General features: G+C 45.5%; 1 protein-coding gene and 1 long non-coding RNA gene across 5 annotated transcripts in view; one reads left to right on the top strand and one right to left on the bottom strand.

Moving 5' to 3' along the window:
• The first annotated feature begins 2,188 nt into the window (after positions 1-2,188).
• On the top strand, positions 2,189-17,726 carry LOC140684690 (uncharacterized). The gene is made up of 2 exons (XR_012057337.1): positions 2,189-2,316; positions 3,610-17,726. It is a non-coding gene; the product is annotated as an uncharacterized lncRNA (long non-coding RNA).
• FGF12 (fibroblast growth factor 12) overlaps positions 17,386-18,337 on the bottom strand; it is a 215,558-nt gene continuing 214,606 nt past the window's right edge. For all 4 annotated transcript variants that reach the window (XM_072933278.1, XM_030280802.4, XM_030280801.4 and 1 more), the window contains one exon: positions 17,386-17,889. In XM_072933278.1, coding sequence (XP_072789379.1) covers positions 17,771-17,889 — 119 coding nt within the window. In that variant the 3' untranslated portion in view covers positions 17,386-17,770. The remainder of the gene's footprint in view (positions 17,890-18,337) is intronic.

Genomic DNA, 18,337 nt, shown 5'->3' with positions numbered 1-18,337 from the left:
CAGTGGTGCTGAGGGTTGCTAAACCACTGGGACTGTGAAGGCCACTGCACTGCTCCACTCCAGCACTTGCCCCCATGTACCATCATTTTTGTGGCACCTCTGGGGAGCTGGTACTGCCACATCCACTGGTGTGTTTCACTGAAGGAAAACAGATCCTGGATCCATATTCTGGTTTTGTGGCAATTCTTCTGAGCCAGGAGTGGAGGATCCCTCACAGAGCACACAGGTGCAGTCAGACCCTGCTCCATTCCCTGCAAGGCGAGCTGTGCCCCTGCAGAGCTGGTGTGCTCAGCGCCTGATTTCCCCCGCAGGCAGAAGACCTGCTCCCAGAACAGAAACATTTCCAGACTTATTTCTGTCCTCTCATGTGAGAGCTACGGGCTGGTTTGATCATCTCTCAGTAGTCAGATATATATATATATATAATATATATATATCTGGTTTGTAGGATGTCTGCCTGGGACTGTGTTTGCTCACACACATGCACTCGCACAAACTGTAGGTGGCACTTTGAGAATTAGCAAAGATGCTGCTGTGTCCTGTGCCAGGGCATGGCTCTGTGCACCAGCCAGGGGGAAGGAGGAACAGAAAAATGGATCAGTTACTAGGGAGAAAGGCAGAGAGAGCCTCCCCGGGAAAAAAACCTGCTCGCTCCTCGCCTTCACTGGGATGCGGCATTCAGCTGCTTCCAGCCTGTGGGAGAGACGTGCCAATACCCTGCACTTTTCTTTACAGAATGTTTTATTTATCTGCCTCAGAGGAGGAGGTTTGCTGTAGTTATCACCCCAGGAGTTCAGCTGGATACAAATGTTAACCAACTGGAGGGGAAACAGCTTGCTCCAAAGGTTTTATCATGGTTTAGTACACAGCGAGCGAGTGCCAGGCACAGATTATGCATTTACAGAGCTCCTGGCCCTCTCCTGCCTGAATTGTCAGGAGAGGAATTCAAACCACACTGATCAATTTGCTGTCTGTCAGCAGCTGGGTACTGAAGGGCAACCCTGGATCGATCCATTCTTGGAGCACTGTCCTCATTTCAGGGATTACATGGCTTCCTCTGTGCTGTATTAACACTTCAGGTGCTGGGTGTTAAGTGAGCTCTGCGTGTGGTTATCACTTTTGCATGGTATCTCAGAGAAGTTTGTATATTCAGGATATGAATCTCGCACAAAGCTTGCTCTGTGGATGTTCAGTGTTGCTCTATATGAGGTGGAGGCTGGCCTCTTTGATTGTGGGCCAGAGGGACAGGGAGTCCCTTCTTTCATTCAGCATAAACCTAGATTTTGGAAATTATTCTGTGCTTTTCACAAAGCTCTGAATGCCTCTGGAATGCACATCCCTGGTATAACACCACAGATGAAAATGGAGAGAAGTTTGCTGCAATTCACATGCTGAGAACCCCAGAAATGTTTCTCAGCCTGCTGAAGTGCCATCACATGAAAACTTGCAAATTTCTGGCCTTTCTGGCATTGATAGAGGATATGTGAATGTCATCATTCATTTTTAAAAACAACTAAGCAGCTTAGAAGTCTGTAGGAGTGGGGCCATGTATGAAGAGTTTCAATCCTTTGTGGTTTGGAAATTGTTGCTTAGTCCTTGGAGATGACCTCAGGATCCCCTTTTAGCGTTTCTCACTCGGAGAGCTGCTCTCAGCCGCTGGGATGTGGAGCCCAACAGCACCTGAAAAACCAGCCATGGGAGGGAAGTGCCATTTTATGGGCATCTGGTATATTCTCAGTTGGTTATAGCAAAAAATTAGCAGCCAAAAATGTAGAAGTGGACTGAGACCATAGCCTGTAAGCCACTGGCAGGGGCTCTCGGAGCTATGCCTGGTTAGATAAGCAAGGCCTGGGAAAGAGATCACCTTCAGCTGCTGGTCCTGCCTAACCTGTGCTTGTTCTCACCACTGGGGCCCTGGGTTAGGGTCCAGTGTCAGTCCCAGCTGTTACTGGCAAATTATTTCCATTCCTCTTTCCTACTTGAGCACCTTTTGTGCACTGATTGCTGCAAGTTTGGATGGAGCTGAGTGAGCAAATGGACTTCTTTTTGCCAAAGGCCGTGGCCATTGTTTATCATCCACCCTGGTACTGGTGACTCTGGAGTTCTCTGCTTAGGGAAATGAGCTGGCAGTGTGTGTAATGTGGGCTCTACTGCAGTCTTTTCTTTCTTATTCTTTCCATTTTGTTTCAGGTGGATGCATTGATGATGCCACTGTGTTCATCACAGTGTTAAAGCAGAAGACTGCATCTTGCCTGTATCAGCACAAGTGATTGGATTTGAAAGACTATCTAGGACCTTGTATGAGCACAGCTGCAGGTAAATCTGCTTGGTAATCCAAGGTATACCTAGAAATATTTGTCTAAGAAGTCTGCATTTCAGAAAGATATCAAAACCAATAAACCCCAAGAATCACAGTATCACCCCACCCTATCAATACTTCACTGAAGTTTTCCAATGATAAAAACAGCCATGCAAAATCCACACTTTTTTTTTGTTTTCTCTCCCTTCTCCCCTGCCAGACTCTCTCAAGTATGACATCAGCCTGAGCCCTGCTCATTTGGATCCTCAGCCTTCAGTGCTAGATGACAACAGAGCAAGTGAGGAATGCTTTGTTAGCTTTAATTACGTTCAGTGTGGTGTAGCACAACAGCTGGAATAATTGGGATAATCTCCCAGCTGGTGTGGGGGGCAGTGATGTTGAAGGAGAGGGGGGAAGTGGCAGTGAACAGAGCTGGCAGCACAGGAGCTGTAGTACAGGGGCATTCCAGCAGCTTTCAGCAGCTCTCCGGGGTGTTTTACCTGGTGGGTCTGGTGCAGCACTTAGGGAACTGCAGTGGAAGGTGCATCATCACAGGCTGAGTTTGCCTGAGACTCATTTATCCCTATTTAACATGGGCCCACTGGTTTGGGCTGTTTGTGAGGCATAACTCACTGCAGTGCAAATGTGCTGGTCACTTTTTACACTGGATATTCACAAGGTCCTTTGAAAACAAATTCTGCCCCTTGTCTTGTTCACAGAGTTAATGGAGGGTCACAGTGATGGCAGCTGTGAGCAGCCACTCCTTGAAGCTGCAGAGACTCCACTCCTGAAAAGCACAGTGAGATCTCCCTGTTCTCACAGGGACCTGCAGGAGCACTCTGCAGGAGCAGCCTTCTTAAGGATTTGCACTGCTTTATCTTAATCAAAAACATTTATCTGAGTTTGGAAGAAGCTGAAGCCTGCCCAGGTTTACTCTGCTTTGGATGCAAAGACTGTAAAATCAGCCAAGAAACAGTGGATCCTCCTCTTAGTTTAAGCTTGCAGTGCATACAGTCCTTCCAGGACCAAATATGTGTGAGACTATTTTGAGATTTACAGGGTACAAAGCAGTAAATTAAAATGTCATAACCATAGTGGTTGCAAAGTCTTGGAAATCAGAGGTGATAGGTATTTTCCAGTTAGGTGTTATCCCAGCTTTCAATTCTACCTAACCTGGAATTAGGATTTTCTGAAGGTAAATAGCCTGTTTGCAGCAGTTACATCCCATTTTCAGCATTTGTCATCAGCCCCTAAAGCAATCTTTTTGATTTGCTTTGATCTTTTTGATTTTGTCTTTTTGATCTTTATAGGTTTCTTCCAAACCAAACAGTTCTGTGATTTTACTTTTCCTCTCCATCACTCTGCTGTCCTTTCTTTCTCTACCACAAGTGATGCACCTATTTCTGCATGAATCTACAGTTACAAGCCAGTCTCAGGACTTCAGGTAACTCTCAGGTAATCACATGTGCTTAAATAAAAAACCAATTATCTTAAAAGTAAGCTAAGGAGGCTGTTTTGGATGCTACATATGTATAGCTGTATAACAAAAACCCTAATATGCCACAGTAAACTTTACTTAACAGATTGCTTAATCTCTACAAATGTTAACCTCCAGGTTTTATTTACTGAGCTGGTGTTTAATGATGCCATTGTCTAATTGAAATATGTTCATTCCTTCTCCAAGTGCCACTGCTAAGCAATTTACTGATATATTGCAGAAGGACTGGATGGGATTTTCTTTGTTTCAGAGTAAACTTGGGAGACAGATGGTGTTCAGACAGTACAGATGTGACAGCTTCCATTGCTTTCTTTATGGAGTCTTTCTTGCCAACTAAGCACTTTTGTTTTCAAATGGCTAAACTGTAATTTTCAGAGGCACCATAGAGAATGGGCAGGAGTACAAGAGGAAGGAGATTTAGACTTGTACCTCTTTGTCAACGTGGAAATTTACTTCCAAACCCAGAGCTGGAGGTTGCTGGAGCTCAGTTCCCATCAACTCTTAGCTCAGGCCATTGCAGAAACAGGAGCAGCTTGGACAGTCTCAACATTCCTCTCTCTCCTGTTGTACTGCTGGTCTGGAGCTTTTGAAAACAAACCCATGGCTCATTTTTTCGCTGCAGAAAGAGACACTGAGGCTCACAGAAGGGATCTGAGCTGCACAGCATCGGGAAGCAGGGGGAGGAGGGCTGGGAATAGAGCTCAGCTGACCCTGGTCTGGAGCCAAGACCAGCCCAAATCACTCCCTCAAGGGTGGGAGGGAGCAGAGAGCGAGGGCAGGCAGGCCTGGTGCTGCTGCTGGGGGCAGACTCCCAGAGCCAGGTGGCATTTTCATTCCAACGTTCAAACACCTGTAGATGGGGGACATTCAGAAAAACACATTTGTTAGCAATGGTTTATTTCCCCTCAGGTGCATGAGGCAGCAGCAGAATTGCCATTTGACATCCTCAGCAGGCTGCTGTGCACCACAGGGAGAAAGAGCCACGGTGTCTGGCACACAGGGAGGATTGGCAGTGCTTTTCAAACTCACTCTCCTGGTAAAGAGCTCAGCAGGTAAAGAGCTCAGCAGAAGAGGTGTAGTTCCATTCCTTCCCTGTAAAGCATCTTTTGGGCAGCCTCACTGAAGCTGTGCAGCTCAGCCAGGAGGTAGGCTGGAGCTTTTTCCTCTAACAGCCTCGGGACTCTGCTGTTACTGTGGGTTCTTTTCACCACCAGCTACCTGCCTGGTATTCACACTAAAACACCAGCAGACAGTGATAGGGAAGGCCAGTCTGGCCCTAGCCCATTTCTTAGAAGTAATTCACCTTTTGTAAGCCAGTGCTTTCAGCAGTGTGTGTTAGAGAATGAAATCTGAGCTGCTCTGAAACCCATGGGACTTGTGCCAACTGGGCTGGAGTTTCAGCCTGGAACAAAGACCAGAGCTCTCTGAAATACTGCAAAATGCGAAATTTTTGGCCAGAAGCCTCTCTCACATTTGAATTAAGTGTTGTGTTTATTTATTTATTTATTTTTGCAAGGGGCTCTAGAAGCCAATTTTCTTCTCTGTGAAGACAGCTGAGTCTGTGCTGCCTGCTTTGGATACTCAGGGCCACTCTCTGGACAGAATTTACTCCCTGCTCTGGCACCAACCTGGCAGGACAGATGTGGTTGGAAGAAGATCCCTGGTGAGCCCAGAACAGAGCTGGGCACAGCTGGCAGTTCAGCACAATACTGCTGTGAAATTCAGGCAGCTGAGGGCCAGGCAGGCTGTCAGCAGCTGCTGCCATGCAATTCTGTCTGCACACTGCCTGTGGACACATAGCTGGGAAATCTCGGACAGTCCTGGCTCTCTCTAATAGGATTAGTTAGCAACAGTGCTAGAAATACTCAGAGCAGCCATCTGTGGAGAGATGACCCTGTCTCTGTGTGTTTATAGCAGCTTTATAGCTTTAATGTGCTTCTTTTCATGGGCTGTTGTTAATTTTCATTAATTTCGTACCATTCAATGGAGAAAGGAAAGTCTCAGGTTCAGAGCAAAAGCCACCCTAGGACTGTGAGACTCTCATTAATCTGACAGTGACAAGAAATCCTCCACAGTCAGGAGCCTGTGAGAAGGGATCCTGCTGTTGTGTCTGCAGTGATGCAGGCACTGGGGTCATGGCCTGACACTGGCTAAGGTGCTGGAAGGGCTATCTGCTCCCAAAGATAAAGGAATGAACTCTCTGCAGGAAATCAGCTGTGTTTGGCTTCTTCTCTTCCTGAGAAGAAGAGAATTTTCACCTCTGTTGAAAATTACTTTGCTGTTAGAGAGCTATTGTTTCAATTCATTCAGCTTCTAACATTTTGTTGTTTATCAGCTTATGCAAGGAACCCTTTGCTGTGATGTCTGACTACAGACTGCCCATGTAAGGGCTGACAACCCCAAAAGTGCAGTGCCCACACTCCCAGGGCCAATATCCTCTGCTTCACATAGGTATGCTGTGTCAAACCAGGTAAGTGGGGAAAGATTAGAAATTTAGCAACTTAGCACATGTGCAAATGTGCCAACTGGCAGGAATCCTCAGAGCAATAAGATGAAACATTTTGAGTTACAGAACAAAATGTCTGTGGTGGGGTACTGAAATACATGTCTTTAATGTGCTGTTAGTGAGGTTTAGTGGCAAACAAGAATGAAAGCTATTTTAAAAATCCTTGCTTCATGTAATGTTGCTGGAGTCCGTGTCATTGCCCAGCATATCATGAAAGACAATATTATCCAGCTTTTGAATTGGTTCAATACAAATTACTTTTCTGCTTCAAATATCAAGAAGCATTTTTCAAAAAAAATTGGTTTTGCTTAGACATTATGGAAAATAAAATTAGCAGACATCAGAACCCTGTCTTGGGAAATTTGCTGCAAAGCAGGTACAAGTATAACAAAACTAATTATAAGTGAGTGTTGATAATTTATTTACTGGGATAGTGCCATTGTTAGAGATGTCAAAATTCTTTTCTATCTGTTTCTTTTTTATCTGCACAAGTTGTTTTTTTTGAATGGGTTTCCATGCTTCCAGCAGTAGGAGACTCCAAGTTTCTAATGAGGCTGTAAGAAGTGTAAGGACTTTTTCATGGGAGCAGGGAACTCGAGTCACATTGGATTTTGGAGCGGAGCAATCCCCATTGAGCTTGGCCAGAGGATCCGTGCCAGACTGGGCTCCTGAGGGAGCATTTGTCTGTTGTCTGCATCACATTGGGGTGGCCATGGAGGGCTTAGTTCATTAAGTGATTCTTAGAAAAAACTCTTGGGGAGAAGACAAGGGAAGTGCAACAGATCTGCTGTTCAGTCAAGGACAGGTTCCTCTCTGGGGGTGTCATTGTGGAGCTCCTGCCTCTGGAGAACTTTTATTCCAGCAGGGAGCTGTACTGCATCCCAAAGCAACAAAGTACATATGCTCTTAACAAACCCAAGCTCAGCTCCTTTTGCAAACCAAAATAAATTGTTTCCATGCCTGCCTGGATTCTAAATTAGCAGAACAAACAGTCATTTAAAATGAATGATTTCAAGTCAGAGGAATACAAATCAGAGGCTGTGTTTTTTCTCATTGGAAAAATACTGTTCCACCAAAAAATATTATATAGGTTTTTAATCTTCTACAGATGGCTTAGAAGATATAAAGTGGTCAACAGACAATGTAACACATCTGGCTCCACATCTGACATATTTAGATATTGTCAGATCATTCTTTTTGGTGCTTTTACACATAGCAAGGGTTATCAAAGACCACATTTTTATTTGGCTTGTGTGACCTTGCACCCAGAAAGATTTTACCCCAGAATCCATCCATATGGGCAGTTTCTGTGGTCTGTTGTGCTCTGCAGGAACACCAGAAGCTCTGGCAAAAGACAGCATTGAGGTTTTGCTGGAGAAGAATGGTGGTGCAGGAGAAAGGGAATAAGGAGTGCCTCTGGTGTCCTGTTTTGAAAGGGAAATAAAATAGAGGGATCAGGCAATATTAGCTGAGGCTTCACACAAAGCTGTTTGGAGTCCTTTGTACAGCTCTTCCTCAACTGCTCCTGACTCCTGAGCTTTGGCTCTGTCTCTCTGCTGTCCTCACCAGCCACACTTTCCTTCATCTCAGCCGAGAAATCATTTTTGCATGGAAGGGGGTCAGTAGGTGATCCTAGTTCAGAGGTCTCCCCAGGAAGTGCCAATCCAGGCAGGAAAGCTGTTTGGAGCAAGTTATGAGAGGTTACCCTCGGGCAAGTAAAGATGTGTGATGAGCACATTGCTCCAAAGGGAGCTCATAATTTGATACAGACCTCTGGAAGCTACCAAATTCCAATTGTGCATATTAAAACTCTGAACGCTTCAGGTCTGATTTAGGCTGCTGCAAAGTCAACAGGAGTCTCTCACTGCCTCCAGTGGGCTTTTAATGTGATCCTTATTGAATAAATAATCAAGAAGTAAACCTGCATAGAATCTGATTACCTGGTCTGCAGCCTCTGAATGAACTCTCTTTTGCATTGTGGAATTACAACACTGTGGCATGTGAGCTTCCAGTGAACGAAGAGCAGAATTTCCATTGCCCAGCTGAGTAGCTCTGGTCAGGCTAATCTCTGACTTCTGCTCTGAAATCACCAGTCTGTGTTACACAAGAGGTCAGACTCTCTCATTTACAACTGTTCTTTCTGCCTTTAATAATCTGTGATGAAATCTTTTATACATGAACTCCAAGCAGCTGCAAGTGCCTGTACCAGCTGGCAAACCTGCCCCAGGACCACTCACCCTTTCTGCAAGTCACTGGGGCTCCAAGGCTGCCAAGATGGTGCTCTGAGATGATCCAAAAGATATCTTTTATTTGGCAGCACAGCTGTTTGTTATTCTGTCCAGGAGCAGTAAAGCTATCAATTGCAGAGAAGGAAAACATTTTAAAGCACACTAAACAGCAAATAATCCTCTGCTCAGGATATTAAAATATCCCAAACCACAAATTTCTCAGTGTTATTATTTCATAGCAGACATCTGGCACACCAGTCTATAGAGCGAGGAGGTGATGTGCTCATATCAAGTCTGGGTTAAAAGGGGATGTCCAGATAGCCTTGTGCAGTCTGCCTCTGGTCAGGAATGGCTCCTGCAGCCCCTTCATCTCCAGTACATTGTCTTACAGTCACTGCCACGTTTGAATGGCATGTTTTGGCCTCATGATGAGGCTGGATGTCTCAGGTGGAGCCTTGGCCAGCATGCCTGACACAGCCCACCTTGTGAGGGAGAGGCGTGTGCAGCCAATCCTTCATGCAGTTTTGACGTACCTACCATTTTTGGAACTTGGAATAATTGCTCTAATTGCTTGCTCCCATGAGGTCTTTGCCCTCAGATTCTCAAAAGCAGTGTTTAAGGTGCTGACCAAGTCAAGATCTAAGGCAGGCTGACCACACGAAGTTCTGCTGCCATCAGAGGTTCCTGCAGGGCCAGATCCACCCAGACATCACATGGGCTGGCACAGAGGGGATTACTGAGGAGGGAAGAGGTGCAACCTTATAGGCATAGATAGACAGACAGACCCACTTCCCCTCCAAAACCAAAAACTTACAGTTTGGTATTTTAGTCCTTCAGCCAGCAGAAAAATGATGGTCACACTGTTGCATAAAACCTACAGATGTGGAGAAGAGTAACCTCCCTGAAGTGATGACAGAGGATGAGTGGTGTCATCTGGCATTAAGTGTGAGATTTTGGAGACAAAGGAGGACAGATTCCCACATGGTACTCTGGAAGGATACTGGATATAACTTTGGGGGACACAGGAGAGGTGGCACGTAGTAAATATAAGGCCTGGATGTTAACACCAAGAGTCTTCACCTTATTTCCTGTGATCCTCTGACACTGTGCAATCATTTTCTAGCCCTGAAAATGATGGTCAAGGTTTGATAAAAGGTATAACTCATCAGTATGTGCAGAAGCCTCTGCAAAATCCAGATGGGAAAACGACCTTGATTCCTGCAGTTAAAGAGAAAATGAGGCTTGGGCCAGATTAATTCCCAGGGTTGCACATTGATTTCATTGGAGTTGCCCTGGGGGTGAGGTTGATTTTCAACTCCTTGAAGTTTCCAAAACAATGCAGAATCCAAGTGGGTAGCAATATGGAACTGGGAGTATTTTGTTTGGATTTTGGGGGTCTTTTTGGTTAGTTGTTTTAGTACAAGCTACACAAGATGTAAAATTTATTCCTGCAAATCTGTAGGAGCAGGCAACTATTTTACAAAGAAAAGACAAAGCCTTCACCTGGAACCAGCTCATGTTGACTTTAGAAAGATTTCCTTTTACTGATGAACATGTCTTTCTGTTTAAAGTACCCCCAGCTTTGACTCAGGACTGCAGCCATTCTGTCTCTCTGAAGCCACCACCTGCTGATGTATTTGCAGTAGCTTGTCCAGAAGAACATATTTCTGAACAGAAAACTGGTTTTACTGTATTAATATAAAGTGGGATCAAACTGCAGCAGTTCAAGTTAAATTTCTGCATGGATGTGGACTCCACTGTTTGGGTATGTCTAGAGCTAGATTATTGTGTTCCTTGGCCATTAAATATTGTCAGTAGTGAGTGTTTTTCTTATTTTAAATGCTATCAATTATACAAAGCTTATTCAATCCTACAGATGGAATAAAATTCTGAAATAGTCTAGTGTTTGAATTTGGAGATTCAAGAATACAGAGGTGACCATAGAATTTGGAAGTTGAGTTTGGTTTTACAGGGACAAATATGAAAGTGGAATCCAAAGATGGTAATTTGAAGTGGACCCTTTTCCATGGCAAATTTAGGTCTCTATGCACCCATAGGGAGCTTTTCCTGGGAAGTTCTGAATGCACAGTCTGAATTCAGATTTAGGTCCTACCTGGCAGCCCATTGACCTCTCTGGGAGAATCATATGAAGTTGCCGGTGAAGGACAAGTCTCACAGTGCCCTAACTGGGACCTTGTGAAAATTCATTACATTCTCATGTGAAAACTCCTCATCTGAAGCCCAAAGGAGCTCAGCTGGGAGTCACCAGAGTATCCCATCTGTTTGTGAGATAACATTTTCTCCTCCCACAGCAGAAGCCAGTTTTCCCTATTAGTTCTGCTTTCTGAGCTGTCTGATAGCAGGAAGAACAAAACCCAGTGAAAATTAAAAAATGAAGATAATGCAAAGTTAAACACACCTCTTTTTGATCTTCAAATTGAGTTGATGTCAAGTAAAGCTTGTTCCCTGTGCACTGTCTTGCTTCTTTGTTTAATGGTGAATTGAGTGAAAGTTTGATTTGCCAGCTTGTGCAGTAAGTTGGAAAATGAAATTAATAAGTGGCAGTGTCAGAGTCACAGCATGTAAGTGACCCCCGTGAGGCACAGTCACATCAGAAGCTCTTCACCTTTGCAATGTCCTGTTATCATGGGATCAGGTCACTTCATAACCTTTGTGACCCCTAAAACCCCTGCTCATGGCTGCTCCTGGCACCACAGCTCAGACTGGGCACAGCACACAGGGGAGCTGACACATGTGCACCTCATATTTTGGGGTTCTTGCTCCAGGCTCTGCACAAATCAGGGCCCTGGGAAGCAGAATTGCTCAGGACAACGAGCTCTGCTTTCCTGTCTTTCCTGGCATGTTTGGAAGAGGCATGAGGTGCCCTGGGGAGGCCTGTGTGAGGAGCCCCTCTGGCTTGGGCCACAGCTGAGAGCCTGAGCAGGACGCTGAGTTTGGGTTCCCACTGCTGCCCCAGCAGGAGCTGCTCTGCCCTCTTTGGGCCAGGGTGCCCCAAGGACTCAGTGAGGAGGATCCCCCAGGGAAACTCAGAGCTCTGAGATAGGAAAGGAGGCATCACTGTGTGTAAGAGACAAGCCAGGAGCTGGACGTAGAGACTGAAATGCCACCAAAGTCCTTGCTTAGGGACTGGCACTATTATGGACCCACTGGTTCTTTTTCTCCCTGCAATTTTTTTTAGAGCTCGAGGAATTAAAATTCACCAAAGCCTTAATTTCTGAAAATTATTGTCTGACATAATTTTTTTCTTCACAATGTCATTTAGTTGGACTGACCAACATGCTCCTCCTCCCCAGTGCTGCCCCTTTACTCTTGTATCAAGCTATGAGAAAGAGGGGTCGTAACCAGCTCCCCAAGAGGCAGACTGCCACAAGGGTAGCCCAGCAGAACCATCCTGCTTTCTTCTACCAATTCTGATCAGTATTTACACAGAGTTATTTAGCTCCCACGGAAAAATTGTACTAGAATAGAGAAAGGCATGCAGCTATTATTGGGGCAGTGATTGTAATGAGCATGGAAAATGGAACAATATATAACCTGCTCTTAACAGACTCTTGGGAGAGTTATCGTCTGCTATTCCTCAGATCCCATATCCAGACTTTTTTTTTTTTTTAATAATTGATAATGCCTTGTTTTTTTCCATTTGTATTGCTCAGTAAATATTAGTGGCATTTTCCACAGATGGATTAGCCCTGTGCCTGCACCAGAGTAATTTGAGTAAAACAAACCCCCTTATTTCTTTTCAAGCAGTTGTTTGATGAGAGATCCTTTACTTTCCAGAAAGGACATTTGACCATGGAAGGTCAAATTTTTCTGCACTGAAACTGCAGTTGTGTCAGCTGGGAATGCTCTGGAGTCTGTGTGAGCTCCCTGTGTCATCACCACAATTCCTGGTGAATGCTGTGGTGAGATGGAGCCATGCTGGCCTACACCTCCTCTACCACAGGAGAGCCTGAAGTCCAAGAGGGAGGCAGGCTGGGAAGATGTCCAACTTTCTGTGCATGCAGCACTTCATTATGCAACTATCATGAATAGAAATCCTCTCTCCTGGAATGGGAGTTATTAAGCTTTAACTTTGTGGTCACAAATGTATCAGCGGCTTTGAGATCTTCATGCTCTTAAACATGATGCTAAAAATGTATCAGCCTGGCTATGGAATATTTTGGGGGATTTTTTTTTTTTTTTCCCCTTAATAAAGGTGTGTAAGAAGAACATGGGGAAATTGAAGGATGCCCATGGCTGTAGCTCAGCAGCTGAAGCAGAGCAGTCAAGCTTAACTCTGTGCAGGTGAGGAGGATGTAAGCCTTGATGCCTTCTGCTCCATGGAAACAGCCTTCCATCGACTTGAAGGCTGAAGCATTGGTGGTGGGAGAGGGAAAACAGGAATGCCATGGAAACATCTCTGCTTCACTAAGAAAGTGCAGTGCTGTTTCTTTTGGTTTTACTCCTAGGTGTGTGCAGCGGGTCATCCCACAGCAGCAACTAAGCATTTTGTTTCAGTTTTGGGAGAGAAATCTCTCCCTGAAGACACTCACTTGTGTCTTTTCTTGTTTTTGATTTCCTCGATGCAGTGACATACAAACTGATCCTTGCCATCTAGGACCAGGGCTACACTGTGCCCCAGTTAACAGATTTTTAGTGCTGGACATGTTCTGGGGCCAATGTCTCCCCCATGTTAAAAGTAATGTATTTTACTGCACACCCACTAGTAAAGGTTGGGTTTGTGTGCTTTAACTAATAAGAATTCTGTGCCTTCCTTGCTTTAGGAAGTGTCATCCTCAAGATGTTTTTTCATGCCTGTCATGCATCCAGGCTGCAGCCCTGCTGGCGTGGAACCAGGAAGGATGGCACACTTTGTTTCCTGCTGGTCCTGCTCAGCCATGGGTGCTCACACCATCTCCTCCTCAGCGTTGTTCAGGGTGTGGCAGTGGTGCCTTTCTGGGGCAGGAGCTCTCCTGGTGCACAATCAGTGCAGTTTAAGACATAAAGGTGTAAAGTGGAGCCCGTGACAGCTTGGGGGATTGCGTGGGCCTTTATCAGCCAGAAGCTCTCTGAGCGCAAACACAAAAATGTTGTTGACAGACAATTTTCATAAATGGCTTTGTTGAGTGTCAGCTTCACTTTATAGCACACTGTCACATGCCAGTGCTGACACTTGTGGCAGAACTTGCTGGCATGCTTGTCTGTAGCTTTTTCTGCATTTTCTTCCTAGGAAAATCGTTATGGTCCAAACTGTATCCATTTTATCAGGTTTTGTCCTTGATGCTTAGGTGAGTGGGGCTGTTTTGCACAGCACATACAGCCAGACCCATGCCAACATCACAATTAAAAACGAGGTGAAACAAAATGAATGCTTTAATTGTACTCATGTATCTGTGACGTATTTTCTGCTGCTGGACTTCTAATGCTCAAAATCTTTTATAGGAGCATCTCTTACTCAGACAGCAAAGGTTTTGCTGCAGCCTTACCAGAGTTAACAGTAGCTATGCGCCAGGTTAGACAAGAACATCCTTCTTTTTTATAATTTACTTTTCTGTGCTAGGTGCTTGCCCAAAGCCATGCCAGCATGGCAAGGAAATTTGTCCTGCTAGTATCACATGCAGCCAGGCAAGGGTTGTGGTCACTATAATGTTAAACTGAGTCACAAAACTTCCTAAATGGTTGCTGTATGTGTGGCTAAAAAAAGAAAAAAAAATATAGAAACATCACTTATCAAGACTTTAACACCAAGCAAGAAGAGAGAGAAGCAATGAAGAGACTGTAGGAACTTCAAAGTAAGCAAAAAAATTATCTGTGGATTCCTTTTTTCCCTGAAAATTGGGAAGCAGCAGATGGATAATCAACAAAACCCACATAACCTCCTTGAGATAAGGCCTGGGGACAGAGCTTGCAAGGCACTTGAGTAAAAGAAATGCATGAAGCTCTAGATGGTATCTACAAGCTGTGGATCTCCTGGATTTTCCCAGGCATCTGGAGGGTGTTGGTTTACTTGGAGCCAAGCAGCTCCCAGTCAGCAGCTGGTGCCAGTGGACACTGTGCAGCCTCACTGGTGTTTGGGCTCTCTTGATGTCAGGAGTCCCTGCACGACACCATGAGCAGACTTTGGCAGCTTCCTAGAGGTCAGGAAAAAACCCCAGTATTTCCTCAGGGCTTTTATCACAGTTTGTGCCATAGTGTGTGGCTCATGGTTAAGAAGGGAACAAGGAGAGCCAGCACTTAATTTGAACACATGCCAGAAGACCTGCTCCAAGGTGGTGCAGACACTGGCTGAGAGCAGGAGCAGTTGGCTCTCGCTGTGGGCAAACTCAGTGAGTGTCACATGGAAGTGATCAGCTCAAACACCATGGAATAAAAGAGCAGATTATTTTGACATTTAGGCCTGAATATGGCATTTCCAGGGATTCTTGTAATGATTTGGCCAAGAATAATTTTGCCTTGTTAATAGGCAAAATTATTAATAAGGCAAAAGCCCAGTGGGGGATGTGGTGAGTCTCACAATGGAAAAATCAGCACATGGTAGAACTGGGTCTGCTGTTGCCCACAGCTTTTTGGGACGTAGGCAAAGGGTATCCTGCACATTGGCCAGAACAATTTTTAGTCCATGCTGGAGCTGCTCTAGATGACATCAATGCCTTTGGCTAGCTGCTGTGGCTAGGTCCAGAAGAGGCTGGTGGTATCATGGTGTGTTGGGGGTGTTCTATTCTCTGCTGATGCTGGGCTTTCCCTCCAGTAGCGCAGCTGGAAAACTTGTGGCTCAGTGCCTAAACCATGTTTGGTGACTTGCACTGTTCAGGAACCTGCTACATCAACATATTGGCCTTGAGACTCTATTTCTTTGAGTGTACAGTGATCCTTTAATTTGGGGTGCTGTCTAGTTTGTGAGAGAGATGAAATGTAGGCAGTGAACTACATCAGATGGGGTTGGGTGTGTGCTCCCAAGCTGAACATGTTAGTTACCTTGCTCTGTGTTGTGGGGCCGCAGGGCAGCACTAAGTCCCTGACATGTGTAGCACAGGGGGGTTCCCTGCTGTAGGTGCAGCATTGGGCAGCAGAGCTGTGGCAAGAGGCTCTTCATTTCAAGGTTTCAGCTTTTCCAAAACACAAAAGGACATGCTTGAAATTCATTCTTTCGTGCTCATCCTGGGACTCTTCCATAACCTTGAGTTTTGGCTGTCTCTTTGCTTTCCGTACGGAGCCGCTCACCGAGCCCTGACGCGCCCCAACGTCACCTCCTGTGTGGGGAGGGAGGCACCAGGGCAGAAGTGGCTTTGCAGGAGCACTGTGGCCAGCCCTGACACAGCCCTGGCACTCTCATCTCCCTGGCACTGCCAGCCGCAGCTCTGCCTGTGTGGCTGCCAGTTAGCTGAGGCACTGGCTGGGATGGCACAGGTGTCCCACAATTAAGGTGGTATTTGGAATTTCACAGGTGCCCATTACGAGCAATGCAAACGCCCACACAGCCTGTAACTGCAAGGATTTAGGCTGGTTCCCTGTGTATAAAGAATTGTTCTGTTCCCTCTCCAGGCCCCTGGGTGATTGCTTTTTCCTTTAGTTTTCACCCCTCGCAGGACCTGTGCCCATGGCTGAGCAGCAAAGGCTCCCAGGCTCCTGATTCAGGGCAGTGCCTGTTTTTGCACTGCTGCTGCTGCTGGTGCCTGCAGGCCCTGGCTGCCCAAAGTGGCCAGAGACTGGAGTTAATGTGTGTGCTCTGTAATGGGAAACCAGCCCACGCTGCCCTGCTTCAGCCCCACCCAGCAGCGAGGGCTCACTGCTGACCCCCGGACAAGGAGAGAAATCACCAAACAGGGAGAGCCTTGCCAGTCCCCACTAAAGCCCTGGTTGCTGCAGGTGGGCTCAGCACTGAGCATCCCTCACCCCACTGCCCTCCTCCTGGCCTTTTCCCACTTGGGAACTCATTAGCTCTGAAGTGCTGCTCCAGCATCTGCAGCCCTGGCACCAGCAAGACTCGTGCCCACACCCAAGTCCAGGCTGCTGCTGCATCTCAGGGGGCTCAGACCATCACAGTGGTAAGGAAGGCAGGGGATTGGAGGGGTTTGCAGCCTCTGCTTTGAACATGTGTGGTATGTGTGGAGCCAGAGCATTTAGGGAGACCCCAGCTGCTAGAAGGAAATGTCCTCACCCTGGCACAAATGGACAGGAACAGCCCCACATGCTCCCCTACACCTTCTCCCTCCTAGCCACACCACATCCCTCTTTCCATTGCTGAAATCCTGGTACCCTCTCATACAGCACATGCCTTACCATTTCCATCTGATAGCAAGGATTTCAGCAGCATTTCTTGATCTGTTTCATATTTCACAGCAAGCAGCTATCCCTCCTGACCTTTATCTCCAACTCTGCCCTAATAAATATGATTGTTTCATCCTGTGAGACCTGAAAACCCATTTCTGAAATTCCTCTGGAAGCTAATACAGTAAAGCAAGCCAATAGATATAAATAATTATGATAAAAAGGCATAAAATGCCAGACTGGAGTTGAACATACTCATGGAGTGACATTAGCAACAAATAACTATTCAGGGTTTGAATGTAGATGGAAAAGGCTGAATAAAGAGTAGCTACTTCATTGCCCATAACTGCCAGGCTCCTAATTCGGGCAGGCCATATTTTACTGATAGCAGAGCCAACACAGCCATAATGTACCCCCACCTTTCCTGTTTTGTGAAAAATCCCATCCATCCCCAGGGAAGCAAGGACGTTAAAAACAGCAGTGTGAATGTGAGGTGAAAGGATAAGACAGAAAGCACAGTCACAGGATGCAATTCTCATGTGTTTGTTGCACATCATATGCTAAGTTCAATTTTCCAAAAGCTCTGTTTTATTTTTAAAGGTAACATCTTTATTATTATTATTATTATTATATTTATTAGTTATTATTATTATTATTATGCAGAGATGAGATTTTTCCCCCTTTGATCACAGAGCAAACAGTTTGCTTTTGAAAATGTTAATGGAGTCCTGATTTAAAACATTTTTTCTTCACATTTTTTTTTGTTGTTGTTTTTTAAAACGTTGCAACAGACAGGATCTGGGTTTCGATTTTCTCGTCCTACACAAAGAAAGATTCTGGAGTTCACACTCCAAGCCACTACCGGTAGGTCCTGCCTTGCCCAGTTGTCATCATCTCAGTGTGGTTTCGCCGGGTGGGGTGGGTAGGTGGGTGGGAGGGGAGGAGTTGGAAGAAGGGAGGGTATTTGTCAGCTATGTCGAGTCTTGGTTAACAACTTTGCCTCCATTCATGGTTGGTGTCCCTGAACTTTTCCTTGAGCGTCCTTGTTTTTCTCCAATTTCATGCAGCGATGGCTCTCTGTACATGCACACTGCAAACAGAAGAGACACCCGTTAACAGCCATGAAGTCACAGACAGTCATGACCACAACAGATTATTTCTTTATACATGATGCTGGATTCCAGCCCCATTGCAAACACGCACACACACCCACACTTACAAAACCCCTATTGACCCAGCAGCAGATCGTGTTACCTAGCAGGATCTGTTTACTTGCCCTTGCTGCCATTTGCTTCTGTCTTTGTATTCTTTCAAAGGAAGAGAGAAACAGCAGATTTACTGCTCACAGATAAATCTTTCTTCTTTCTAGGTTTTATGTGTTTTACAGTTTTTTCATGTTATATTCATATATATAAAATAAACATTTTAGCTCACAGAGCCATGTACTGCCTTGAGATGCTGATTATCATCTAACAACAGGTTCAAGAATGAGCTGGTTCCCAGCCCTTGACCTGCAACAAAAGCCCTTGAGAGACCTG

This window comes from Taeniopygia guttata, chromosome 9, assembly GCF_048771995.1.
Source record: "Taeniopygia guttata chromosome 9, bTaeGut7.mat, whole genome shotgun sequence".
In the NCBI taxonomy this organism is placed as follows: Eukaryota; Metazoa; Chordata; class Aves; order Passeriformes; family Estrildidae; genus Taeniopygia; species Taeniopygia guttata.
The sequence above is the reverse complement of the archived record's forward strand: the minus strand, read 5'-3'. Positions and strand labels throughout refer to the sequence as shown.